Source organism: Cenococcum geophilum (genome assembly GCF_001692895.1).
Source record: "Cenococcum geophilum 1.58 unplaced genomic scaffold K441scaffold_20, whole genome shotgun sequence".
Lineage (NCBI taxonomy): Eukaryota > Fungi > Ascomycota > Dothideomycetes > Gloniales > Gloniaceae > Cenococcum > Cenococcum geophilum.
The window spans coordinates 817,333-840,990 of record NW_027137578.1 but is presented as its reverse complement, the minus strand read 5'-3'; the positions used below and the strand labels follow the sequence as shown (position 1 = coordinate 840,990).

At 47.3% G+C, this 23,658-nt stretch overlaps 8 protein-coding genes across 8 annotated transcripts; 2 read left to right on the top strand and 6 right to left on the bottom strand.

Annotated features, from left to right (window-relative positions):
* Positions 1-310: 310 nt before the first annotated feature.
* K441DRAFT_687030 (uncharacterized protein) lies at positions 311-1,513 on the top strand (the record flags this gene model as incomplete). Its single annotated transcript, XM_067652052.1, has 1 exon — positions 311-1,513. One exon carries the CDS (start codon positions 311-313, stop codon positions 1,511-1,513), a length of 1,203 nt encoding a protein of 400 aa, XP_067504193.1.
* A 679-nt stretch (positions 1,514-2,192) lies between these two features.
* On the bottom strand, positions 2,193-4,358 carry K441DRAFT_635984 (uncharacterized protein; the record flags this gene model as incomplete). Its single annotated transcript, XM_067646450.1, has 3 exons — positions 4,205-4,358; positions 3,827-4,131; positions 2,193-3,774 (listed from the first exon to the last, which is right to left on the bottom strand). Coding segments are annotated over exons 1-3 (2,010 nt in total), but the record flags the coding sequence as incomplete, so codon positions are not given.
* A 2,577-nt stretch (positions 4,359-6,935) lies between these two features.
* On the bottom strand, positions 6,936-8,662 carry K441DRAFT_108550 (uncharacterized protein). The gene has a single exon (XM_067639942.1). It carries the CDS (start codon positions 8,565-8,567, stop codon positions 7,011-7,013), a length of 1,557 nt encoding a protein of 518 aa, XP_067504191.1. The 5' UTR covers positions 8,568-8,662; the 3' UTR covers positions 6,936-7,010.
* On the bottom strand, positions 8,598-9,716 carry K441DRAFT_559703 (uncharacterized protein; the record flags this gene model as incomplete). The annotated part of the gene is made up of 4 exons (XM_067643465.1): positions 8,598-8,726; positions 8,783-8,848; positions 8,896-9,264; positions 9,315-9,716. 4 exons carry the CDS (start codon positions 9,714-9,716, stop codon positions 8,598-8,600), a joined length of 966 nt encoding a protein of 321 aa, XP_067504190.1.
* Positions 9,717-10,396: 680 nt separating this feature from the next.
* On the bottom strand, positions 10,397-11,967 carry K441DRAFT_677248 (uncharacterized protein; the record flags this gene model as incomplete). The annotated part of the gene is made up of 4 exons (XM_067651045.1): positions 10,397-11,084; positions 11,139-11,579; positions 11,634-11,743; positions 11,827-11,967. The coding sequence occupies 4 exons, from the start codon at positions 11,965-11,967 to the stop codon at positions 10,397-10,399; spliced, it is 1,380 nt and encodes a 459-aa protein (XP_067504189.1).
* A 2,502-nt stretch (positions 11,968-14,469) lies between these two features.
* On the top strand, positions 14,470-15,432 carry K441DRAFT_522952 (uncharacterized protein; the record flags this gene model as incomplete). Its single annotated transcript, XM_067642152.1, has 3 exons — positions 14,470-14,707; positions 14,741-14,853; positions 14,878-15,432. Coding segments are annotated over 3 exons (906 nt in total), but the record flags the coding sequence as incomplete, so codon positions are not given.
* Positions 15,433-15,501: 69 nt separating this feature from the next.
* Positions 15,502-16,250, bottom strand: K441DRAFT_659545 (putative 3-demethylubiquinone-9 3-methyltransferase). The gene has a single exon (XM_067648554.1). It carries the CDS (start codon positions 16,131-16,133, stop codon positions 15,639-15,641), a length of 495 nt encoding a protein of 164 aa, XP_067504187.1. The 5' UTR covers positions 16,134-16,250; the 3' UTR covers positions 15,502-15,638.
* A 1,423-nt stretch (positions 16,251-17,673) lies between these two features.
* On the bottom strand, positions 17,674-18,233 carry K441DRAFT_659544 (uncharacterized protein). The gene has a single exon (XM_067648553.1). The coding sequence runs from the start codon at positions 18,015-18,017 to the stop codon at positions 17,778-17,780; it is 240 nt and encodes a 79-aa protein (XP_067504186.1). The 5' UTR covers positions 18,018-18,233; the 3' UTR covers positions 17,674-17,777.
* Between the last annotated feature and the right edge of the window lie 5,425 nt (positions 18,234-23,658).

The following is a 23,658-nucleotide window of genomic DNA, read 5'->3' as shown; positions in this document are numbered from 1 at the left end:
GGGAGTGAAGCTGTGAAAGCCAATACTCCCGCAACACGCGCCAAGGGAATGTGAAACACAAATTACCTTTTGACGTGCTCGATCACAGCTGATAATCTACAAGGCTTGACGCAGGCTGTGGGGATGGAAAAGTTACTACAATCTTCTTCCTCTAGCTCACTATATCAATGACTCCCCAGCAAACAACAGAGCCCTTACTTATCAGCCACAGGTTTCACAGCGGTATTACAAAACCTTATTAACCTTCGCCTTCCCACTCACAAAAAGCCGGTATTCTAATTAGCGTTGTCTTTGAAGGTTCTCTGAAAAAATGCCAGCCTGTAGCTGCGGCAGTAACTTCTCCACTCCTCAAGCTCTTAGCCAGCACCAGAAAGCCAAAAAACATTGCTTCTGCAAGCAATGCAACCGTGCTTTCGCAACTCTTCACGGACTAGGACAGCATAACCAGGCTCTCCACAGCTGGGCTTGCGGACAGTGCAATGGAGTATTCAACACGCAGCAAAAGCTCGGCCAGCACCAGAGGGGAACCAGGCATTGCTATTGCTGTGACTGCAATCGAACCTTCGTCCACAATGACGCGCTACGCCAGCACCTCCGCTCGTCCCTTCACGCTAGTCAGTTCCATTGTTGCGACTGTGATCGCGACTTCATCAATCAGACCGCCTTGGAGCAGCACCTCGCCAACAAGATCCACAGACCGGTACGACACCAGACCTACGACCGGGTGTGTATGGAGTGCGATCGTGAGTTCGAGACCGAGCGAGCGCTGGAGCAGCACCAGGCCTCGTTGGTCCATCGGCCGCTCAGCAACATAAAGTGTGTGGGCGGGAATGGCGGTCGGAAGGGATGTCAGCGGAGCTTCAGCAGCCCGTCGGCGTTGCTGCATCATCTGGAGAGCGGAGCCTGTCGCTCGGGGATGACGCGGCAGAATCTGAATGCCGCGATACAGCAGTATGACACTGATCGGATTATCAGCAGCAGTGTCAATACGACAGGCCTCATGTTACTGGAAGCTACGGGACGACAGCAGACGAGGGCTAGCTCCAGCGCCGCTACGCCAACTACAGACCCAGACGGAGGCGTAGTGTTCACACCTATGAGCAGCAGTTCGCGGAGCAGTATCCTCTCACCGCAGATATTAACACCAAGATCTTCCTTTCCAGATAGTCTCGCCATCTCCTGGCTGGTGTCGTCATCGCTAGCTTGCCCCTTCTGCCCTGCGACTCGCCCTCCGTTCCAGACGCTTCAATCGCTCCAGCAGCACCTCTGTTCGCCCGCGCACGCGCCCCAGACCTTCCACTGCCCGGTGTCCCTTTTCCCGGTGTCCGGAAACATGTCTGTTCATAGTAATAGTTCTGGGATGAGAAAATCCTTCTCCACGCTTAGCGGACTGGCGCAGCATCTTGAAAGTGGTGCCTGCGAGGGTGGGGTAGCTACGTTACATAAGGCAGCGGAGTATATCGAGGACAGACTGAGTGGAATTGGAATGAAGAAAGTGAAGTTGTTGATGTAGATGTGCATTTGGACATCTCTGATTGGTTGGAGGAGCTGGACATCCTTAGCGGTTTTAGCTCTCGGTGGTGGTGATGGGTGAACCGTGGCATTCTAGGCGCATTCGTCATCTCTACTTCAGCCAATTTAGTTGGCTCTTAGGATGACTGCCGCTAAGCAAGCTACTTCACATGCTTGAAAAATCCTTTCGCCTTGTGATACCATTTCTTTCTTCGCGAATATTCCTCACATAGCTTCTTTATCTCTGGATGTAGTGGAAGATCCTCCGACACCTTTGGGTCTGCGCCAAACTCTAGAAGTATTTCCACCATACGAGCATTTGGGAAAGGGGGATTCGATAACGCCGATCTCTTCCCGATTGTCCTTCTTAGCGCTACAACCCAGACTTTTTCGCTTTCCCATGGCCCCAGTAAGGCCGCTTGGAGCAATGAGGTTAGCCTGGCGTTATCTAAAGGGGGTTGGGCTTGAACTAGCGTGACCTCGACATAGCTACAGAGACCATGTTCAACGGCCAGATTCAGAAACGAAGGCTCTTGGTTTTTACAATCCCAGGATGGCCACTGAACGGCCACGCGTTCGCCTCGGCAGACTGACCCTACCTTTTCCACCTCATTAATATAGTCGGCCTGCGGTTCGCTATCACGTAGCTCAATCAGCATTGCAAAGTCCAAACTCCAGAATACCGTTTCCCAAAAAGTGTCAGTTTTCCTTTTCCCATCCGATAGGGTCTTCAATTGCCAAAGGTAGGAATTTGCCAGGCATTTCACTGGGTCAAAGGAGTCGTTGGTAGCATTGCTAATCTTTGCCCAAACATGCGGCATTTCGACGAAGTCTTTCACCGTTCTGTGGAGGTACTGGACTCGCGGTTCCTCTTCAACGAATGGTGCTTCTAATAAGCCTTTGCATCGGCTATTGAGCCTCCGTCGCATATCTTCTTCCCTTAACTTCTGTTCTGCATTAGTCAACTCCTTCACCTCTGCTCGCATACCGGAGTCCGTATCTTCCTCGTCCGCGTAGTAAAACCCAAGAAGAGAAATTGGATATTGAGCAGCTCTGACAATCTGAAGATATTGACAAGCATGTTTGTAATAGAAAGAATCTAGGCTATTCAGGATCTTGTCGAACAGATCTTCCAAGTCTGACGGCAAAGTTTCCAGTCTTCTTTGCAAATCCGAAATTCTATCGGAATTTGTCAAGCCTTGGAGAAGTGATTGAACAACTAGGCGGACCCATAAGAATACTCCAGAAGCCTTCTCTATAATGCCTTCGATGAGGTTGGAGGCGTACTCTAGCTCCCGAGCTTTAAGATGGGAGTAGCGTCTGTTTTCATTGAATTTAGTGGTGATGTAGAGTTTAATATCATCGTAGGTGAGTTGCTCGAGTAAAAGGTTTGGTCTGTTCTCAAACGCATCTTCAAATACTAGCCAGGGACGGCTTGCAGTGCAGATCTTGACATGTGGTAATCTGGTAACCCCAACGATCATATCTACTAGCTCGCCATGGTCGCCGTCAAATTCGTCTAGTCCATCGATCAAGAGAAAAAGCCGAAGCGATTCGTCTGAAGTGAGTATGTGAAAGGCTCGGCTTAGCTCTGCCCATGTCCAGTTTGGCAGGCGCCCCCCGAGGGGATTGTATGTCTCATACCGATCTGCAAACAGTTTAGTCGTAAGCTGCGGACGCTGCTTCAGTATTTGGTGTAGAAGCGATTGTAGAAGTCCCATTCTCGACATTTGCATAACAGTACCCGAATTCCAAAAGTAGAAACCAGCAGTCAACAACGGAGATCCGCCAACCCAAGTCTTCAGGTATTCCATTGTGCGAGGGTCGTGGTACAAATACTTCATAAGAGTTGATTTACCTGACCCTGCTTTGCCGGTAATCCAATAGATGTTACTGAAATCATCAGTTTCCAGCCAGTCAACAAAGCTCGCCCATGGTTTGCTGCCTTTGCTTGCGGTATGGAATATCCAGTCGAACGTATTTTGGTGAGCCTCACAAATTCGATCCTCTCGCTCAGGTCTGTCCGGGAAATCGAGGTGCTTCAAAATCATTCGATGGAAACTTGCTTCCGTCTGCAATCTTGCGGACTCATCCAACTGCGTAGAAACCATGGCAATGTGATTCGTGTTGTTCACCTGGAGATTCTTCTGGTAAATTGCATCGAGCAAGTCTGCTTGCCATTGTTTATTTTCTTCCATGAACCCTTTCATGTCGTCGCTAGGCTGAGGAATATGGACGCTAGGCAGCGCATCGATACGTTCTCTAAGCCGTTGATCAATGCGAGGAGCATTATCAGATGAAGACAATGCCATACCGAAGACAAACTAAGAGGGTGGTGTCTAACTGCTTCCTGATTCCTTCAAGCCTCGTCTCTAGTGCACGAGTTTTTTCTTGAGACCAGACGCTATTCAACGCTTGCCGGAAACTTTCCCATCTTTTGTGTGGTCCTTTAATTTTCAATTTTTCCAGCTCTTGTAACAGCTCGTTACTCACAGCGCTGCATTCCTTACTAAGTTGTTGAAGTTGCTTTCCAGCAGCGGTAACTTTTTCCGGCGAGGGAATAACGCGACCATCATTTTTAGCCCATTCGCGCTCCCGAGCCAAGGCTTCTCGTCCCGTCTTGATATCCGCTCGCTTCGATTTTAGTTCGTCGCCGAGTCTAGAGGTTTTTGGCAACATGTTCCAGCGCCACGTTGTCCTCCAAAGCGCCATCCGCAGATTGGTAAATCTCATGGCTTTGCGAGATTAGTTTGCTTGCGAAGTCGACGAATTGAACGATGTTAGAGGCCAGTCCTAGTGCTGTGAGCGGATCCATGGCGACCCTTGTGCGGGAGCAAAAATTTCGGGGATCAGGCTGAGTGACAAGAATGAAGGGTGGCCGAAGGTGGGGTGGGGATATGCGGCTGAGCTGTCACTGCAGCCAACCCAGCCTTGCTTGACCGTAAGTGGCAGTGTCACGTTATTTCTCATCATTTCAAAATTTCGATTAGGCATTGCACATTCAAGTGCCTTTCTTACTTTCTCCCGTTCTCGCTTTCGACGCAGACATGCCCACACGAAGAGTGGAATATCCTGTAAGCCAGGATAATCCATTATACCGCTTGATGTTCCCTAATTCGGATACAGATAATGAGCAGGTTATGGAGCTAAAACGTTGTGTATTGCTTAACTTCTATCCCTTACAACGTCAATTCGGGTCCTTAGGTTATCGATAAGGGCTAGCCAATTAGATTAGATAAATTCGGCGCCCGTACTCAGATATATAAAGTCGGTAATATTTATAAAATACTTTATAGAACTGATATATAAGCTTAATCTTTAGATTTAGCTCGTTTAATATAAAACTTCTAGCAGTAGTCCCTCTTGTAGAACGGTATTTTATATATACTACAGCTAAAATAAGTCCTTAGAAGACGCGCACGCCTTTCCGTTTAAAAACGGCATTCACGCACAGGCCACTTGCTCTAAGGACCCTGACATTGCAAGGATAATTGTGGAGAATTTGGCCGGCATGAGCACTGAATACCACCCCCACGCGGGTTCTGGCAACCAAAGGCATCGTAAAGACGGGCGAGAAAGACGAGCTAGCTCCTAAATCAGAACTAGGCTATCTTGGCTAAAATAATCCGGATGCGGCAGGAGAGTCGTCTCTATTTCCCAGCAGAACCGCGCGTTATAGATTCTTGGTACGTTGAGCCTCTAGAGCCGATCCCAAAAATGGCAGAGCCGTACGGCTTGCAAAGAGGACTGAATAGACGAGTGGATAAATGGAAAAATTTCCAGTAGCAGACAGATAGTCCTCATTCTGATGCGACTGAACTTCCTTGGCGATGGTGTCTTGTTCGGAGGCGAAGAGCTGCGAGACACTCAAGGGCTGGGTATAGGCTTGATCAGTAGAGAAAGGTCGCTACGACCATCATTGAAGCTTTACGCGCCATAGCTAGATGTTGGTGGCGGAGGTAGATTGGAAAGTCGAGTTATTGGCCGGCTAGTTAAAAGATTGTAGGTGATACACACCTGGTTAGTTTTGAACTTCTTGAACCTCGGGAGCAACTCCGTCCATGAAGTTCTGGTTGTAAGTGTCCATTGGCGGAGTTGGTGAAGCTCGTGCCTATTATCCCTGGCAGCTTGAGTTAATTTACTAGATACTCATGCTATGCTCTCGCGGAGTGAGGCGGAAAGCGGCAAGCTGCTGCTGAAGCTACTGTGCCTGTTTAGCTAGTGCGATCTTAGTCGCACAGATATAGGCATCCGTCGGGTCGTACTCCTGCTCCTGTTTGTATCACATGGAATATCCTCCCCGGTCCGCAGATCCCAACGTAAGAGCTTATGCGCCGTAGTCATTCCAGAATTCTGCGCTGGATGATGCAATAGCGCTCTGTAGATCTTAACTTTCGGAAGAGCATTGCATGGTGCGCACTCGCTTGGGCGCTTCGTTGTGACTATCGTTCACGACAAGAGAACGTTCTCGTAGTCGAGATCGTGCTCTTTCTAAACTATTCACGAGTTTCCGGCGTGATAGCACGCCGTAATAGATTAAGTAATGGAGGTTCTTCTCTGGTAATGGCAGATCTGGGTTGGCTCCATTGTCTAAAAGGAAGTTGGCGGTGTTTTCATTGGTATTCTTCGACAAGAGCTGCCAAGCATTTCCCCAGTACGAGATTCGAGCGTTGATATCGAAACCATGCGCAATAAGTAATTCCATAGCTCCGCGGTTTAGATGCTTAACCGCAACTTCCATTGGCGAACCCAGTCGGTCCTGGTGGTAACGTCCAGGACGATAAATATGTGCCCCATGTGTGATAAAAAGCTCGGCTAAGGCGAGGTGGCGGTAAAAAATGGCCCATGAAAGACAGCCACTTGTCCACTCGTCGTCGGATTCTATCTTTAACCCCGCAGCGAAGAGTGTCTGGACGACCTCAATGCTGCCACCACGAGCTGCAGCAAAGAGAAGCCGCTTCCCTTCCTCTGAATTGACGAAGGCAGAACAATGCACGGAACTTAGGCGGCGACGCAAAATCTCTACGGAATACTGATTCAAGCTGCAAGAGGCCATGAACTCTAACAGAGTAATAGGAATTGTCTCTGAGTACGTGGTCCGAGTGTACGAAGGGATATAAGCTTGGTCAATTTTACGGAAGCTGCGAATCGCAATTCCAGAGTGCCTTTCAATAAAACTGCTCTCCACAGCATCTGGCCTTCGTTCGAGACAGGGTAGGCTTCGCCCCAGCGGTGGGATACTGTTAAAGTGGAAAGTCGTATCGTCGCTGGGAGGCACGGTAAAACCTAAGATATGCACTTTTGCCATTTTCTCCTTTACAGTGATTTGACGCCATTTTGAGAAGGCACTATCATATTAACATCAGCAATGTTCAAAGATGCGAATATCACGTTGTAGGTTCGAGAACTATAAAGACTTTGACGGAGGTTGTAGGCCAAAGGGACAGAGACTGAGGTATGATGACTGAAGCAGAGGCTTCTTTTATAAAGTTCGGCACTTACTTCTTTGTTTCCAGCAAGTTGATGACCAACTGCACTTGATTTGTCTCCCATTCAGCATTTTGAGCACAGGTAATCCACCATTGCAAAACGAAAACATAGAACCGCAGTCTAGCGTTCGCTTCTATCTCAAGATTAGACTCTGGCCAATCACGCTCAACTAGAGTTGAAGAGGCCCGCCCTCTTTCCTCATGCAATGTTTCGATTGAAGTCTGTTCCACCAAGTCGACAAGTGCATTTATGCAAGCGTTCAACAGCAACACGTTGCCTGTAATGAGCTTGCCGTCCGTTTCCGTCGCTTCCAAAGTTTCCGGGGCGCTTTTCGAGAGAAATTGGAAAACGGTGTGGTGCGCGAGGCGCACGATTCCAGGATAAGCTTTCGTAGAGTACATATCTTGCAACGTTGGTTCTAGGCCTTCATATGGAGAATCTGTCTCCTCAAACTCCAACAACCCTCCGCAAACAGCCAAGATACGCGTCTCGGCAAGGTAAGTATTGAAATCTGTATACTTACCGGTGGCGAAATGCACCGCATATCGGAGCTGCAGGGGCGTCAGGTACTCAGGGGTGCTGATCGTTATAGCTAGCATGGTGCGAGCTTCGTTCCGGTCCTCAGGGTCTAACTGATCCAGGATACGCTGATAAATGTCATCAAGCTCCTGTGGCATCCCTTGCAATCGTTTTAATAGGCTTTCAATGTCCTCCCCGCGTTTAGCTGCGCGGAGAAGCTCGCGGCTTGCCAACTTCACCCATATGAATAATCCCTGAGCATGTACGATAATCTGATTGACAAGCGTGCGGTAAGTGTCACCATGCCTTTGGATGAACTTTTCGAAGATGCCGCTTGTGTATTTTCTAATGTCGCCGCCAGTCTCGTTTTCCATTAGAAGCATTTCAGAAGGGTTGAGCTGCTCTCGAAAGTCGATGTGTGGGCGGCTGGACACACATAGCTGTAGATTCTTCGTACAAGCTTCTGATATACTGGTGAATAGTTCGGCTACCACGGCATCCTCGCCCTCATATTCGTCAAGAGCGTCCACAAGGAAGAAGAATCGAGTCTGTGGCGAATGTTGAATGATCGCGAGAAAGCATGTTTCAAGTATCCGCAAATTCCAAATGATGCCGCCGTGTTGTTGCTTCATCCTCCGAAATTCATCCTCCACTGCATGAAACAAGTTTGATCGCAAGGACACCACATGGTAGAGCAACGTGCGCAGCATTCCCTCCGCCGATTTAGCCATTCGAGAGCCTTTATAGTCAAAAAAGCAGGCGGCTACGACAACGCCCCTACCTTTACCAGTTATGGCTTCTTGGTTTTGAAGTCTAAGTGAGATTGATGGCGTATCCGCGAGATGTTTCATAATGGTTGATTTGCCAGAGCCTGCTTTCCCTGCAATCCAGAAAATGCCTGTCCCGGACTGGAGCCATTCCTTAAATCGGATGTGTGGACGTGTCCAGATCCAATGAAGAGTATCTGGATAGGATGTTTCGATTAGGTCCTGCCGATTTGCCATGCCGTGGAACTCTAGACTTTGGAGGAACTCTGCCGACTTCATGAGCCACGCGCGTCTGTGGATTGATGAATCCTAACCTTCTTGCAAATTGCTTGAGAATGCCTGATGATTGCATGAACGAAGTTCCTTGATCCACTTGAATATTTCGCCCTCCACGACCTCGTAGCCTGGGTTTCGGGCGGAGGTAAACTTTGTCATATCCTAAGTCAGATTAGTACTGGCATGTCTCGCACGCGCCGCGATGAGAGAATGCTCACCATATGGTTTGCTCGAATACCATAGCTCGGATATGCAGGTAGGATCGCGGAGTGTTTGGGTACAATCTTTAATATCAGCTATCGAAAGGGGGAAGCAGAATCGTTGAGCTCACATGTCCTAGGCCCTTCACTGGAAGTTCTTCGTAGAAACACACAACGGCAATCTTGTCACCGGCGTCGCTGCGTCTTGATAAAAGACCTTGGAATCCTTTCCCTACGTTTGCAAGAACTTCCGAATCTGGCTGAAGGACTGCGACAATATCTCGATTACTTGTCTTTATCCATTTGGCCATGTTCGATGCAAACGTAACCCATGCGGCATAATCAGAGCCATGATGCGGAGTGCCTAGGAAGGCAATCCCGAGGGTGTCTTGTTCGATGGATCGAATATCGGCTTGCGGGCTGGACCTCGACAGGTTCAGTGCGCATTCCGTGACAAGACCACCCAAGCTGTGCGCAATGAAAACAATTTTCCGACCATCCTGCGGTATGGTTAATATCAACTGTGACGCTCCGGGGATATTGTCAATACCGTGTTTGTTTTGGCCCTCAGTCGCGACAGAGCACCTAATAGGTTCTCTGCATGATTTCCCACGCGGTTGGACGAAGCCGGACCCCAGAATTGTGTAATGTCTGCATCATAGTCAAATGCAAGGATACGCGCGTCTGGATAATCTTTTGGCAACAGATCATAGGGCCAGTAAGTCTTCGTCTCCTTATCCTGGTGAAGCCAAGTACTGTATGCATTGCCTGTCAAGCCGTGTACAAAAACGATATCTACGATAGCTGAATTGGGATCTTCTGGTTCATGAAGCTTCGTCAAACCAATGTTAAGGCCTTTGCCGATCGGAGGAGCAGACGCAGCGCTCGCAGAGGAGCGTACGGGTTCGGTGGAGTCGAGTGATGCTTCTGAAAGACCCGGTGAGGATGCCATCAGCGCGACTGCATTCGCAGATGCGGGTGAAAACGATCTTTCATCCCGTGTAGCAATGCCCCCCCGCAGAGGTCCCAACTTCTGTTCGATCATCGTCTGTGCGCTTTCGTCGCCCGAGCAGCTGGGCCAGCCGTTCAAATGGCATGTTCTCAAGATCTGGGAAGTGAACGAGTGCTGATAGTGCCAACGCTGGCTTTACGCTCTGTCATGCCGAGGCTGTGGTGTGTGTGTGTGTTGTGTGGGAGCCTAAACGCGGCCTTCCGTACGCGCGTTGGCGGTGAGACATTACTTTTCCTTTCGCATTCGCTCTTGTTAGACTCCACACCAATAGGAGAGTAGCGGGCACCCATTGGCACTTTACTCCATTCCTTAACCCGGTTAAAATTGGTTGTACGGTTATCGATAAGGGCTAGCCAATTATATCAATTAGATCAATCCCAGCCCGCGAACATTAAATCAGATCAGGACTTTAGATGAAGGTGACCTCGCTTTGCATTACATGCATCCATCTAGCCAGCCAAATATGTCCGAACAAATGTACGCGTAAGAATGGTAACCCGAGACATAGTGTCCGTCCTGAATCCCTGAAGCATATAGCTTCGCTACTGGTCCAACTCAACACGCCGGAACCCGATATCCAAACAAAATAAAACATACATAAAGAAAAGAAATCCATCATGTTAACGAAAAGCAACCCCTGATTCCATATTTTCCTCAGCGAGAGCCCCAAGAACTTTCCCCGAACCGTGGATATTGCGCGAATGATCTAGCAACTTATCCTTTCGATAGAAGCGCTTCTCACAATCAAGCTCCTTGCAAACAAAAACTCGCTCCCGAGGATTGTGTTTCCGCATGTGACGGTCACGGTCGCTTCGACGGCGGAATGAGCGCGCAGTGCAGGCCGAATGTGTGCATTGGTATTTTCGTGACTTAGGAGGTCGCGTGCGCGGCTCAGTGTCGGCAACATGGCGAGGGGAACTAGAAGGTTGGTCATCTAGAATAGCTGGTGGTTCTTGAGCTAGAGTAGCCGTGCTTGATTGGTCTCGATGATACTCCAAGCCCGGAAGAAGAGCATAGCCGCTCGTTGTGCATGGTGAACCATCTTCGAATGGGGCAAGAACAGATCTATCGCAGGACGTAGGCGAGGCTATAAAGAGCTCGGGAGTTTTTGGAGATTGCAGGTTCTCCGTTGCAGTCAGGAGTGGCTCCTCACCAATCCAAGCAAGAGATGTATCCAAGGTATGGTCAGTCGCTCGATCACCGAAGACAGGGTCGAAGTCGGCGAGAAGCGAATCTCCAAACTGTGCTGATACATTCCCGCCTGCTGGATAATCCGGGATGAGTGAATTATGGGCTTCTGGGACCGGGCTGAGAATATCAATATCAAGGACCATTGGATCCAAGACCTAGTTTTGTACTTACAAAAGTGTTGTATCGTTGAAGATATGTCCAGAAGCGGACGTATTCAGGATCCTTCTGTTATTCAACCAATCCGAATTCCAATTTGAATTGTCATCGATACCAGCTCCGGAAACAGGATTACTACGGTCTTCAGCGGGACGGCAGTGTTCCTGTAATTCATGGGGAAGGCTAAGGTCTGCCTCGTTCTCATATCTAGGTGAATTCGAAGCTAAAGTTTCTTGTCTACAAACATCCGCACTGGTTTCCAATATTGAGGTATGCTCAGCTACGAGCAACGAAGGAATGGAAATGGTCGGGGTAGTAGCAACCGGGCAATTATACGATCCCGAAATTGTGACGCCATTGACTTCGTTGTAGTCCGAAGAATGGTGTGGGACATGGTTGAGACCGATGATGGTGGGTGGTTTATTTGCCGTAGTGGGAATAAACACCAGAGCATGCCTAACCCGCGTCAGCCCCAAAGGAATAGCCTAAACTTCGCACGAATTCTCAAACCTCCAATGTCCACCGCTGTGCTTCAAGTGATGTGAATCTTTGGGAGTGGGAAGTTTTGCGCTGCTCGGGCATGCAGCCCAATCATGTTCTATCGGTAGTCTTAAGGTAGGCTACATGTGTCAGGAGATGTGTGAGTAAAGCGTCGACCTAGGCATGCTTTAAGGGTTAGGGGTTAGAAGTGAAATTCACTCACTCGTGCTAACGGTTCAGTGGCATGGGTAGTGCTTACTGAACCATCAGCACGAGCATAGCTCGGGGTGTACACAGCGAAGGATGAGAGTTGCGATGAAGGCGATACAGCATCCCCCCGCTCCAAGACTAAAGTTTCTGCCATCTGGTTTGGTGCGATCGGCGTTTCGGCGGTTCCTCATCCAAAGCTGGACGTATTTGTCTTATAGAGGATGCTGCCCTTATCGCATGGCCAATCACCTTGCACTGGTAGCACTGCTGATGTCCTCCGGATTGCAGGTGTAACTGCCTAGCGTCCCAAGGGCCGTCGGTGTGGGTTGATTTGCGGTGGTCTGGTTAAAATGGTGAAAACCTCAACGGCTTCGCTTCGGGATGATGCCCTCCGCTCTAGGTGTTAGCTTGCAGAATAGCAGTGTCGTAATATTATCGTACCTTACCGACTTCTCTAATTATCGAGTTTGCGGTCTTCTCACGGGCTCTGAATTCGGGTTTTTTGGTCGAAAAATGTGCGACTCGTGTAGTACATAGTCAGTGGTTAACTAACGGCGTACCTTTCCTTAAGCATCACGAATGAATCTACGGGAGCGTGAAGAGCTCTGAGGAATGAAGGAAAGCTACAGTTTATACTATCCTTGAAGCGAAGGGCGCCAGGCAAAATTAATGCCTTGCCCCGCTTTTCGCCCGGGCTACTCGCCCTGGCTACTCGCCCTAGCGCAAGAGAAAGCCATCGGCGTGCTGGCAAGGCTGAGATATACGAATCATGAGAGGCCCGAAGAGCTGCTTCGCAACGCCCTTTTCAGGGCGCGCGCGGAGTGCGACGTGGCCCGTTATTGTTATCCAGCGGCTTCCGCCCCGATGGCACGCCCAGATCATAGAACTGGCTAGATTTAACAGGGACCCCTGTTTTCTCTCCACGAAATGACCCCGAGGTAGCGGCTCGAATCATGTCGCCCTGATCATGGGCCCTTTCGTGGCTCGAGCGTTGAGACTGCATTCAAGAGTACGCGCTCTCACCACCACCGCAGGTAATTTCATTGCCTAGTAGCCCTGTCTTCCCGATACTCACACCTTAACCATAAACCTCCTATGTGCCATTGCCCATTGCCTGGCCTAAGTCATCGCATCTAACAACCGCACCTCAACTTTCGCCCGATTCCACTCCGCCGTCACCGTCACCAATTCAGCCTCAAGCAGCGCTGCTGCTCTCATGGAGAGGATTTAGGATAATAAAGCAGCTTCCGGGGAAGAAGCTACTGGATACTGGTGTCTAGATATAGCTGGCAGGATTGACTGTTGATTAGTTGATCCCTGCTCATAATCCGTCTGGTGAAATGAGACAAGCGTCGCTTGCATACCTTCCCTGCTGGATCTCTAATGGCCTATCGGGACTTACTGGAAATACTTTCAGTGCTTGGAAGATGGAAGAGTGGCAGAGACTGCGGGAAATCCGGCTTGAGACTGCATACAGCTATTCGAGTTTCGTCTGCTTTAGTAGCTAAGAGAAATGTGACCTGGCAGGCCGCAAATAGTCTCGAGGGTATGAAGATACCCTGCTGGGGATGAACCGGAACATGAATGATGCTTGGGTCAAATGGTGAGATATATGAAAGCTGACTGAACGCTTTCACTCCTTGGATTCGTTGTTACACAGCGAAGGCCTCACACAGTCACAACCATCTTTGCAAACAACGTCGTTCCAGGAGCAAAAATCTGTCCTTGGGGGTTCACAGCTCGTCGAAACAGATCTAGACCCACGGGCAGATTAGGCTTTGTGGCTCGATCAACCAGGCGGAAGGTAGCGATATGCCGGACTAGGAGGCATTTGTGTCATAGAAACGGTTGCCAGCAGTCTGAGCGATTCAACTACAATTGCCGTGCTGAGATTAATCATGGCAAGCACTTGCAACCAGTAAATTTTGAAGATATCTTACCTCAACACTTTCACATCCACACCGCACCCGAGCGATTCCGAGACATCCATGGCCCATTTTTCCAAAAGGGTTGCTGCAGCGGTAGTCATGCTCGTTTTTCTAGAGCAAAGTCAGGCCGATGTGATTTTAAACAGGTAAGAGTTCGTTTTGATTTGTCCGCGTTCAATTCCAGTTGGAGTTGTTCCGGAAGATTGATACATCTGCGGCACTTACGTCCCAATATTATCATCAAAGTAGAGACATACTCTGCTGCTGGGTGACAGAATGCCTAGGCATCAGACCTAATCCTCGGCATTCAGCCAAAGTCTTCATGATGAACAATATCTCAAAACTAATTTGAAATGCGAGATACGCATGACGATACTATCGAAGTCCCCACAATATGCTCTCTGAATTGTTCCTCTGAGGGCTTTAATAGCCATGTCGTAAGCTCTGAGACTGAAGGAGTTGGGAATCCAAATTCAATGTCATTCCAACAATGTTTGAATGGACTTTCTTTACCCTCACTCGTTGAACTTTCGCAAATCTGTGTGCTTGGGTACTTTTATTTAAAACTGCTTTATATTTTAGCTCTATTTCATTATTCATTCTCGTAACTCTCAATTATGCATGTCATGCTATGGTCAATAATATTCTTTACATGTATTATTGCGCTAGCTTGTACTGCTATAAAAGCAGGACTACTTACGTCTCTTAGGAGACCAGGCAGCTCCGAGCTCATATATCAGTTTGAGAAAGGTATTTCACTTGAAAATATTGCAGTCCGTTCAAACGGTCAACTACCCGTCACTCAGATCGGTCAACCGGAGATCTACCAGGTCAATTGCCAGGCTCCCACTTTTCCTGACACTGTCCCGTACGCAACTGGGCTCTTCGGCATTGCGGAAATAAGCACGGATATCTTTGCATTCGTCGCTGGAAACTACTCCTCTGCTGCACTCAGTCCTATGCTTGGTTCGTTCTCCGTCTAGACAACAGACATGGGAGCAATGACCTCCCCTGATGCTCCAACTCGACCTTCTATGCGCATCTCTAAAGTCATGCATATCGACTCGGCGATGTCTCTAAATGGGATGACTGCGCTTCAACCTCAGTCGCATGTCACAGCCGGCTAATCGAATTAGCTATCCACTCTGCTTATCGCGGATTCTTTACAGAGTGTCGTCTACCATCTCAACCTACAAACCCTCTCTTACTCCATCGTTCTCAACGACGGCGCAACCATGGCACCGCTTCCAAATGCCATTCCTGTCATCGGGATTAACGGCTTCCACTACCGTCCGGCAGATGGAAATTTCTACTACTCCAACTCTCTCCAGGAGCAATTCAACCGAAGTACCTATCGCGATCACTGGAAATCCACCACAAGTCACGGCTGCGGGCGAATACACTGCTATTGCCGGTGGTATCTTCAGCGCGACTTCGCGCTAGGCGAGTACGGGACTGCTTACATTGCTGCAAATCCGATAAACGAGGTCTTCAAAGTGACGCAGAAGGGTGAGGTGAGTGTAGTAGCTGGAGGTTTGAATGATACGACTGTAGCAGGAGATGCAAGTGCAGCTTTGGGGAGGACAGAGAGGGATAAGAACGTTCAGTATGTAGCCACAAATGGAGTCACAGCGGCGCCGGTTAATGGGACCTATACGGAGGGCGGTAAGATTGTTGCTGCAAGAGTATAAGGACAGTATTGGGATGCATGTTTGCAAATGTAATGCGGGATCAGGTGGATTACTGGGAGTTTAAGCACGGCTGAGTTGAATAATTTTCCGAGGGACAGGACAACTGACTCAATTACCCTACTCTGTACTACATGATATGGAGGTAGAAAAACCCTCAACTCTGATATACGCTGCTATTTATTTTCTTCTAACCAGTCTGCCTTGTCTCAACCGTCATAGGCCTTTTGCAACTCCGCTATGTCCAACTTCTTCATGGCCATCATTGCGACTGTCACCCGTTTCACCTTTTCCACATCCGAATCACCAAGCATATCCTTCAACACTGTTGGAACAACCTGCCACACCACACCGAACTTATCACCCAACCAGCCGCATTGCTGTTTAGTATCATCTGCGTCCTTCCCAAGTTGTTCCCAGTAATAGTCGACTTCTTCCTGATTAGCGCAGTCGATCTGGAAAGAGATTGCTTCGTTGAATTTGAATTGAGGGCCGCCGTTCAATGCCACGAATGGCTGCCCATTCAATTCGAAGGCTACGACAAGGACACTACCCGGTTCACGGCCATGCGTTTCCTTGCCTGCCTCGGTATAGCGTTGTGTTTTTGTGATTTTGGAGGCTTTGAAGATGGAGGTGTACAGGTTGGCAGCTTCTTCAGCTTGGCCATTGAACCATAGACAAGGGGTGATTTTGCTAAGTGACATGTCGAGGAGAAGATTTTCTCTGCAGAATAATCTTAATGATATTTTTCGTCGAAGTGGTCTTCTCAATCCTCCTTGCTACAGTTGCGGTAAACTTATAGTCTCCCAAAGATGCCGAGAATCCCAGGCTCCAATGCAGTGCCAAGGCTTCATACCGTCGTCGAAAGACTAAATACGAAATACGTGGATTGCGAAGAAATCGAATGCTCAAGGACAACAATCATTTGTCCTTCTCAAGCCTCCACAGGCAACAGCGCCACATTCCCCGCTTAACACTAGCTAAGCTTCCCACTTCAACCCTAACTCGTCAGTTTGCGAACCACCCTGGCGCATCCGGTGGTTAGCGTGTTTTATTAACTTTCCCTTAAATAGCAAAAATACCAAAACTTCCCCTACAAAAAGGCCGTGCAGACGTGGCTGCGCTAACCACCGGAATTGAAGAGACGCTGTACAATAGACCTGTGTGGACGAACTAATAACTTGAAGTAACAGCATTTTATGGTAAGGCGAAAGAAGCACGCCAGTTTGAATGGCCGCTTGGGCAAGGGCATCATTATCTCACACGTCACCTTCAGAAGTTCAAAGGAATAAAATTCTCGCTTTATTTCATTCCGGGCGAGCTAGCGGTTTAAGGACTTTTCCTATCGCTGCAAGATCCACATATCATCCTGGCTAGCATAGGAGCTGTAGATGCAGTAGTAGCCATCCCCACGAACAACGGGCTGATGCAATACTGGGACTAAATAGTCTCTTGCTTAAAACTTCGAGCCGCCCGAAGCAAAGAAAAGCAGAACCGACAAACCATCTCCCAACCATCCCCAAACACGAACGACAGTAAGCAAAGAGTCAGAAATCGCAAGCTGATTGCACTTTTACTCCCCAACCCCCACTCTCGCGCTTCATCATCACTATCCCTCACCGCAGCGCGACCCACAAAACCCCACCACACGCCATTACTCGCAAGTCGTCAACAATGGGCTTCGGTCCGGCAAACAGGATGCCCTTAAGCCCGCCGACATGATGCGTCTGGATCTCCGCCGAGTGCTCAATCTTGGCGCTCTTATCCGCGCCCCGGATCGCATTCAGCAGCACCTCATCAAACGGGACCAGCGACTCGACATCCAGCTTATCGCGACATTTGGCACACCCCTGCACACCCCAGCGACTCAACACGGCATCGCGGCCGATCTCGACGCGCTCATGACCAGCGACCTGGGCAAACGTGCGGACGACGAAGGAGCCGGGGAACTCGGCGTGGTTGATACCATGCGTGCGCTTGAAGCTGGCGATAAGCGCCGTGTGCGGCGCGCCCAGGAAGGGCTCGCCGAGCAGCGGGTCCAGCGAGCCGACGTCCGTCACGTCCTCCGACGTGTACCAGGCGCCGCCGCCGGCCCGCTTGAACGGGTACAGCGGCGTCTCCACCGTGAGCGGCGTCCCCGGCGGGATGTCCGGCAGGCCCTCGACGCTGACGGTGCCGCCGAAACCCGGGATGATGGCTAGGGTGCCCGTGGCCGCGGCGTCGTGCGCCTTCTGCCGTTGCCGGAAGACGTAGTCGACGAGGCGGTGGTGGAGGAAGAACGCGGGGTCGAAGCCGGCCGTCTCGTTGTCGCCCATGTTGCTGTTCGCGCCGAGGATGGGACCCGCGTTCTATACGCCCGCCTGGTAGAAGCCTCCAACCGCAAGGTGGATGGCGTTGTGTGGGCTTTCGAGTGAAACGACGTACTGCGGGTCGGTGCTGCCGTGATCTTTGATCCATTGGGTTGCACAAGAGTTGTTGGAAAAGACTGTGTAGTTGGGAGCTTCGAGGCAAAGCCTGTACCTGCTGTAGACCGAGTACGTGCCAGGCTGCCTGGTTGTTGGATCCGTCGGATCCGGCGTGATCTGCATCGTGCCACCCAACCAGTTTGCGACGTTAACATTCAAGATCTGGGTTTGTACCGCCCGATCGGTGTAGGCTGAATTGTGAAGCTCCGTGTCCTCCCTATCTTGTTCAGTGGTGTTATCAATATTCGATATCAGAATGAGGCCATATTGATATTGATATTGAATAGCAATTCAATATTGAATTCTTGCCAAGCCTCTATACAAATACAAGGTCGAACAGTGCACAACCAAGGCCACAGCCTTACGTCCAAACTACATAGAGGAAGTAAAAGGAACTTAGCTCGCCTTAATAAAGTATTACTCTATTACTTTATCTATAGTTATTAATAAAGGGTACTATAGCTTAAGAAGTTTTTAGTTTTTAGTTATATCTTATAGTTATATATATTTAGCAAGGAGCTAGCTTGCTTAAAGCTACTTTTAAGAGGATATCCTTATATTTTAAATAGGTATTAGAAAAAAGATATTTAATTAGCTTTTTATTAGTTTCTGTCGGATGAACAAGTCACTGAGAAGAACTCTGTCGATTGAGGCTAGCTCTAGAAGCTCTCTATATACATAAGGTAGGGGCAACAGACTAACGACGACGCTGACGGCGATTTGTAACTGTTACTCAATCGCCACCAGGTCGATATTGCCACTCAGTCGGTAATATGTAATGAATAGGTAATAGAAATAAATAGTAAGACATACGATGGTGTCGACCTGAATCAGGTTATCTTGTCATCGACTCAGCTACCTCCCATTGACTCAGTCATTGACTCAGTCATTAACTCGGTCACCTACCCCTTGTTTCCATTGCCACCCCCCCACCCCCTTCTCGTTCTCATTTCCTACACCTTTCTTATATATATAGAGGCTCTTAGAGCCACATTCAATAGTAGCTCTAAAGCTAATTATAAATATTAACGCCGCCTATTTAGTTATTATAGTTAATAGAGAGCCTAGGAAGCGTTAACCTCTTAATTAAATTATTACCCTAAACGTTAGCTACTAGCTTCTTAAGGAAGGAATTATATGCTTGCGGCCGACGCTGATTAACTTATTAACATCCTTATTGCTATATAAGTAAACCATTATTAAAAATTGTACTAAATTCTTATTCTACTATACAATTAAAAGCACTAAATTAATAACTATTTCTGTAATAAAGTTAAACAGTAGCCTTGCCTTCCTTTTATTAGCCCTTTTATATACCTTTAGATAGGCCGTTAAGTTTAATTAAACCGTGCTAGCTATAGCAATTCTAAGCCGTTAAAGCACTTAGAGCAACGGAATATTTATAAAATAGTTATCTAAGAATAGGCGAAATTAATAAGCTTAAAGAAGAAGTTGTTAGGTAAGGTAGAAAACGTACTTAGAGGTCTTTAAAAGGGCAATATCTTAATAATCTATTTAAGAAAGAAGTCTAAAAAAGTAGTTAGGTAAGGTAAATATAAAGCTATAATAATATCTATATTAACAAAGGCTTATTATCTTAAAGCCCTTAGGTATTAGTTTACTACGCAATTTAATTATAGCTGTAGATTATCTAGTAAACCTTACTATTATTTTATTAAAGCTAACTATAGATCTAGATATAACGTACTTTCTAAACGCCTCGCGTAAATAATATTTAACGCCTTTTGGTAGAGGTAGTAAGACGTAAAAAAAAGTGCTTAAGTTACTCCTATTTTTTAACCTATAAATAAGCTGATTAAGTGTTTAGGATATTTAGGATCTATAGCCTAAAGATCTTGTACTTAGGGAGCTTTAAAGACGCCTATATATAATAAGTCCTACCTAAATTATTAACTTGTTAGTAGAGGTCTCCTTCTATGCCTATAATTGTTTACTAGCGTATTATCCTAACTAGTAATATCCGCTAGCGTTTTAAGAAGCTATATAGAGGTTCGTGTTAATTATAAGCTTCTTAAATATACTAACACTAAAGAATAATAGAAATACTTAAATTAGTAGGTTCTATCTAGATCTATTTTTATTAAATACTATACTAATCTAATCTACTACCACATAGTAAGTAGAGCGTTTAATGTCCTTATTCTAATTAGGAAGATTATTAGATTTAACGTCCGTACTAAAGCCGTTAATAGGCTTATTAGCACGCTAAGTGGCAAATACTGTTAGACGCTGAGCAGGCTGATGGAAATGATATATATGATACTCTATGAGCAAGGATCTTAGGGGCTCGAAGGCCCCGAGAAGATATCTACACGATGGCCCGCGCGCTGTCATGTGACACGTCGCTGAGCTCAAAGAGACTGCCTAAGTACCCCCCCTACTAATACACCCCCCAGGCTCTATGAGCCCTAGCGAATAGGAAACTCCTCCGGGATGACTATACTATGCTCTATAAGGTTGTGGTTAATAGGTAGGGGTAGTATAAGTAGTAAGAAATGTAATTGGGAAAATGGAGATTTAGAATATCGACGACGCTTAATCGCCCGTCTCCCATGCTGAAAAGTAGTATTAGTGACGATGGTTCTGGAGGAGTCCTCCACATTCGTTTCTGGCTTACATAAGCAGATTCCCTTTGTTTCCATCTTGGTTAGAGTTAGTAAGCAACCACTTCTGACTTAGTAGGTATAGGCCTATATAAGGGCTTATATCCGTCGTAGATAGACTCCATAGCTTCATTTATTCATTCAATATCATTCAGTTCATCAATTAGTAAGCCTTTGAAAATTAAAACCGAGTCGATTTGCATTAATTCCGGGGTTCCGCCGGTCGTAGTATAATTTCCTAATCAGGCCTAGGTGGCCTAGGTAACTTTAGTGGCACCGACACCTTCTTTAATCGCCTTATAGGCGTCCTTTGGTAAGCTTTCGTCAAGCCGTCTGCTGGCTGATCTACGCTCGGTATATAGTGCAGTTCAATCCTGCCCTGTTCAATATCCTTAACCTTGCGGAGCTTGATATCCGCATATTACTCCTTTAGCCTTTTAACGAATCAATGCGTCTTAGCCTTCTTATGTTAAGTCATTTTAACAGTTAGTGTCTACCGCCAGTAAGGAGCCTCTGGTGACTGTAGGGCTTCCTTTAATATTCGCGGTATCTTGATCTTGTACGGAGCTTTTAGATGAGGCTCCGGAGGGGTCGGCTGTATATGTGCGTAAGACGAGCATGCGACTGCCGTATAAGAGACCCTCTTTAGTTAAGCAGCCTTTGTCTCCACACCCCCCTTAAGCTGTTGGTCAATTTAATAGACGCCGCTGTTATTAGAATCGACGTCGTCCTGATCGTCGCCTTTCGCAATCGTCGGTATTATGCTCTCCCTGCCTACGAGGAGAGAATTGGCAGTTAATTGCCGTGCTGCCTCCTTCGTAGTAGGTGCAGTTTAAGAGATCTGGCGCTTTGCCGTCAAGGCGTGCGTAATATATTAAGGCTTTAAAGCCTATTGAACGACATATAAGCCGTTCTTATAAGTCGCTCTGCCCACCACTAAATTGTCGGAGTACCTTTGAATCGTACGGCCACCTATTTCCTTGTCAGGCCCAATATAGAGCTTCTTGTGCCTCTTAAGAGCCGACTCCAATAGGAGCTTGTAAGGTAATTTGGGTGCATAGTAGGCCTCTATAGCTACCATGTAGGTATCGCCGTTATCTATTAGTAGAGGTATGTGTACCATTCCTTTACTAATTATATAGTGGATAGTCCCTCCTAACGTTCCTATTTTATACGGTGGTAATAGTATCTTATACTTAATAAACTGGCTTTATTTATTGCTTATTGTAATATTAGAACAGAAATTAAGGAACCAGTCGTCCTAATTGCTATCGCCTAAGCCGTTGACTATGGCCATGCTGCTAATAAATAGGCCTTTTGCTGAGCCTCTGCCTGTCATTCCGACTTAATAATTTAAATTTGGTGTAGTCTCCGCCCCTTCCTGGGGTGGGTCTATATATAATATATGCTTTTTATAGGGCCTCTACGTCGGATATTAAAGCTCTGGGTAAAGGTAGAAACACCTCTCTTTATCGCTAGGGTGCTTGCTATTGCAATATAAGCAGCGCTTAAGTTCCTTTTCTTCTAAATTGGATTTTGGTTAATTGTCTTTGGGTAGCTTCTTGCTAACTAAGGATATCGCGATAGAGGTAGCTGGTTGAGTACGACTCTCGTCTATAAGGTTGCTTACCAGTTCCTCTATTATAATAAGGTCTTTCTCCCTTATAACTCTCCTGGCTGCCTCTTAACGATTGGCTGTCTATATTAGGAATTCCTTTTCTACCGCGCAAAGCAATCGGGCGTGCGCCTGCTTCCTTAATATCGGCATTAACGCCGTGTTTGATTTTCTTATACCTAAGGTAAAAGCTTCTATATAGGCTTTAAGTAAGGTATAGTCTTTACAATTAAGATCGAGCCATTAATTTTATATTTGGTAGTTATAAACGAGACCTTATACGGTGTAGAGTGATTAAATTAAGCCAAGTAAATCTTTAATGGAGTCGCGCGGCTTGCCTAATACAGTAAGTCGATCGTGAATTAATTCTGACACTACGCCCTTAATTATCTTAAGTCCCATTATCTGTTTATAACGCCATTCTCGGCGGTTATCCGTATTTATTAGCGGCTCTATAGCCGTACCTTGTATCAGTGGTAGGAGGTCTTAAAACTCAAGTTATCGTACGATTCGACGATACCATTCTTTGTAATTGCTCTCCCCTTTTAATATAGAAACAGCCCCAAGAGAGCTGTAATATTCCTTCTTTTTCTGTACTGTGTCCGCCATAATATATAATTAACCGGCTCACCCGTATCTTGCGTGGCGTCAATTTATATTAGTTTATTGTAAATTCTATTGCACCGTGCCTAGCTCTAAATTTGAGGGTATATGGCTTTGTGTCGACCGATTAATTAAATAAAATAGTAGCTGATAGAGCTTTGATGGAAGCTGTAAGAGGGCTTATAACCTATCAGACGCTGAGCAGGCTGATGGAAATGATACATATAATACTCTATAAGGAAGGATCTTAGGGGCTTGAAGGCCCCGAGAAGATATCTACACGATGGCCCGCGCGCTGTCACGTGACACGTCGCTGAGCTTAAAGAGACTGCCCAAGTAACCCCCCCTACCAACAAACACTAACTTATCTAAAAGGTTAATGTCATGCCTAAGCCTAATCTACTCGGCCATGCAAACTAAAAAGATAGCAGTAGTGTCTCGCGACTGGACGGGCTGCTAGTTGGAATGCCTTATTAAGCTCTCCAGCCTATACCGCCGTATAGGTAGCGCAAGGTCGTGACAACTGCACTCCCTCTTAGGGCGCGTCCTTAGGCGCCTGAATTGCGACAAGTGGCTAGCCTTTTGCCAGGTGGTTTTGGCCACGTAGCACTCTGGCTGCCAATTGCGAGGCGCCCGCTAGCACCTTAGCTAGCATATTAAGCTTTCTATAAGGTAACCTCCAGCAAGCACGTGCGATACCTACCTACGTGCGATACCCCGCACTGACTGCAGAGAGTATAGTCGCTTAGGCTGTCCCGTACTCGTAAATGCTTAACCCCGCACCGGATCGAACACTGACCTCTAGACGCGGGACACATTGTTATGCTTAAGCCCAACCCACTTGGCCATGCAAACTAAAAAGATAGCAGTAGTGTCTCGCGACTGGACGGGCTGCCCGGTTGGAATGCCTTATAAGCTCTCT

What these genes read in the sequence shown, in the direction of transcription:
- K441DRAFT_108550 (XM_067639942.1), bottom strand. Translation starts at nt 8,567, where the DNA reads ATGAAGTCGGCAGAGTTCCTCCAAAGTCTAGAGTTCCACGGCATGGCA.
- K441DRAFT_659545 (XM_067648554.1), bottom strand. Translation starts at nt 16,133, where the DNA reads ATGTCACTTAGCAAAATCACCCCTTGTCTATGGTTCAATGGCCAAGCT.
- K441DRAFT_659544 (XM_067648553.1), bottom strand. Translation starts at nt 18,017, where the DNA reads ATGCAGATCACGCCGGATCCGACGGATCCAACAACCAGGCAGCCTGGC.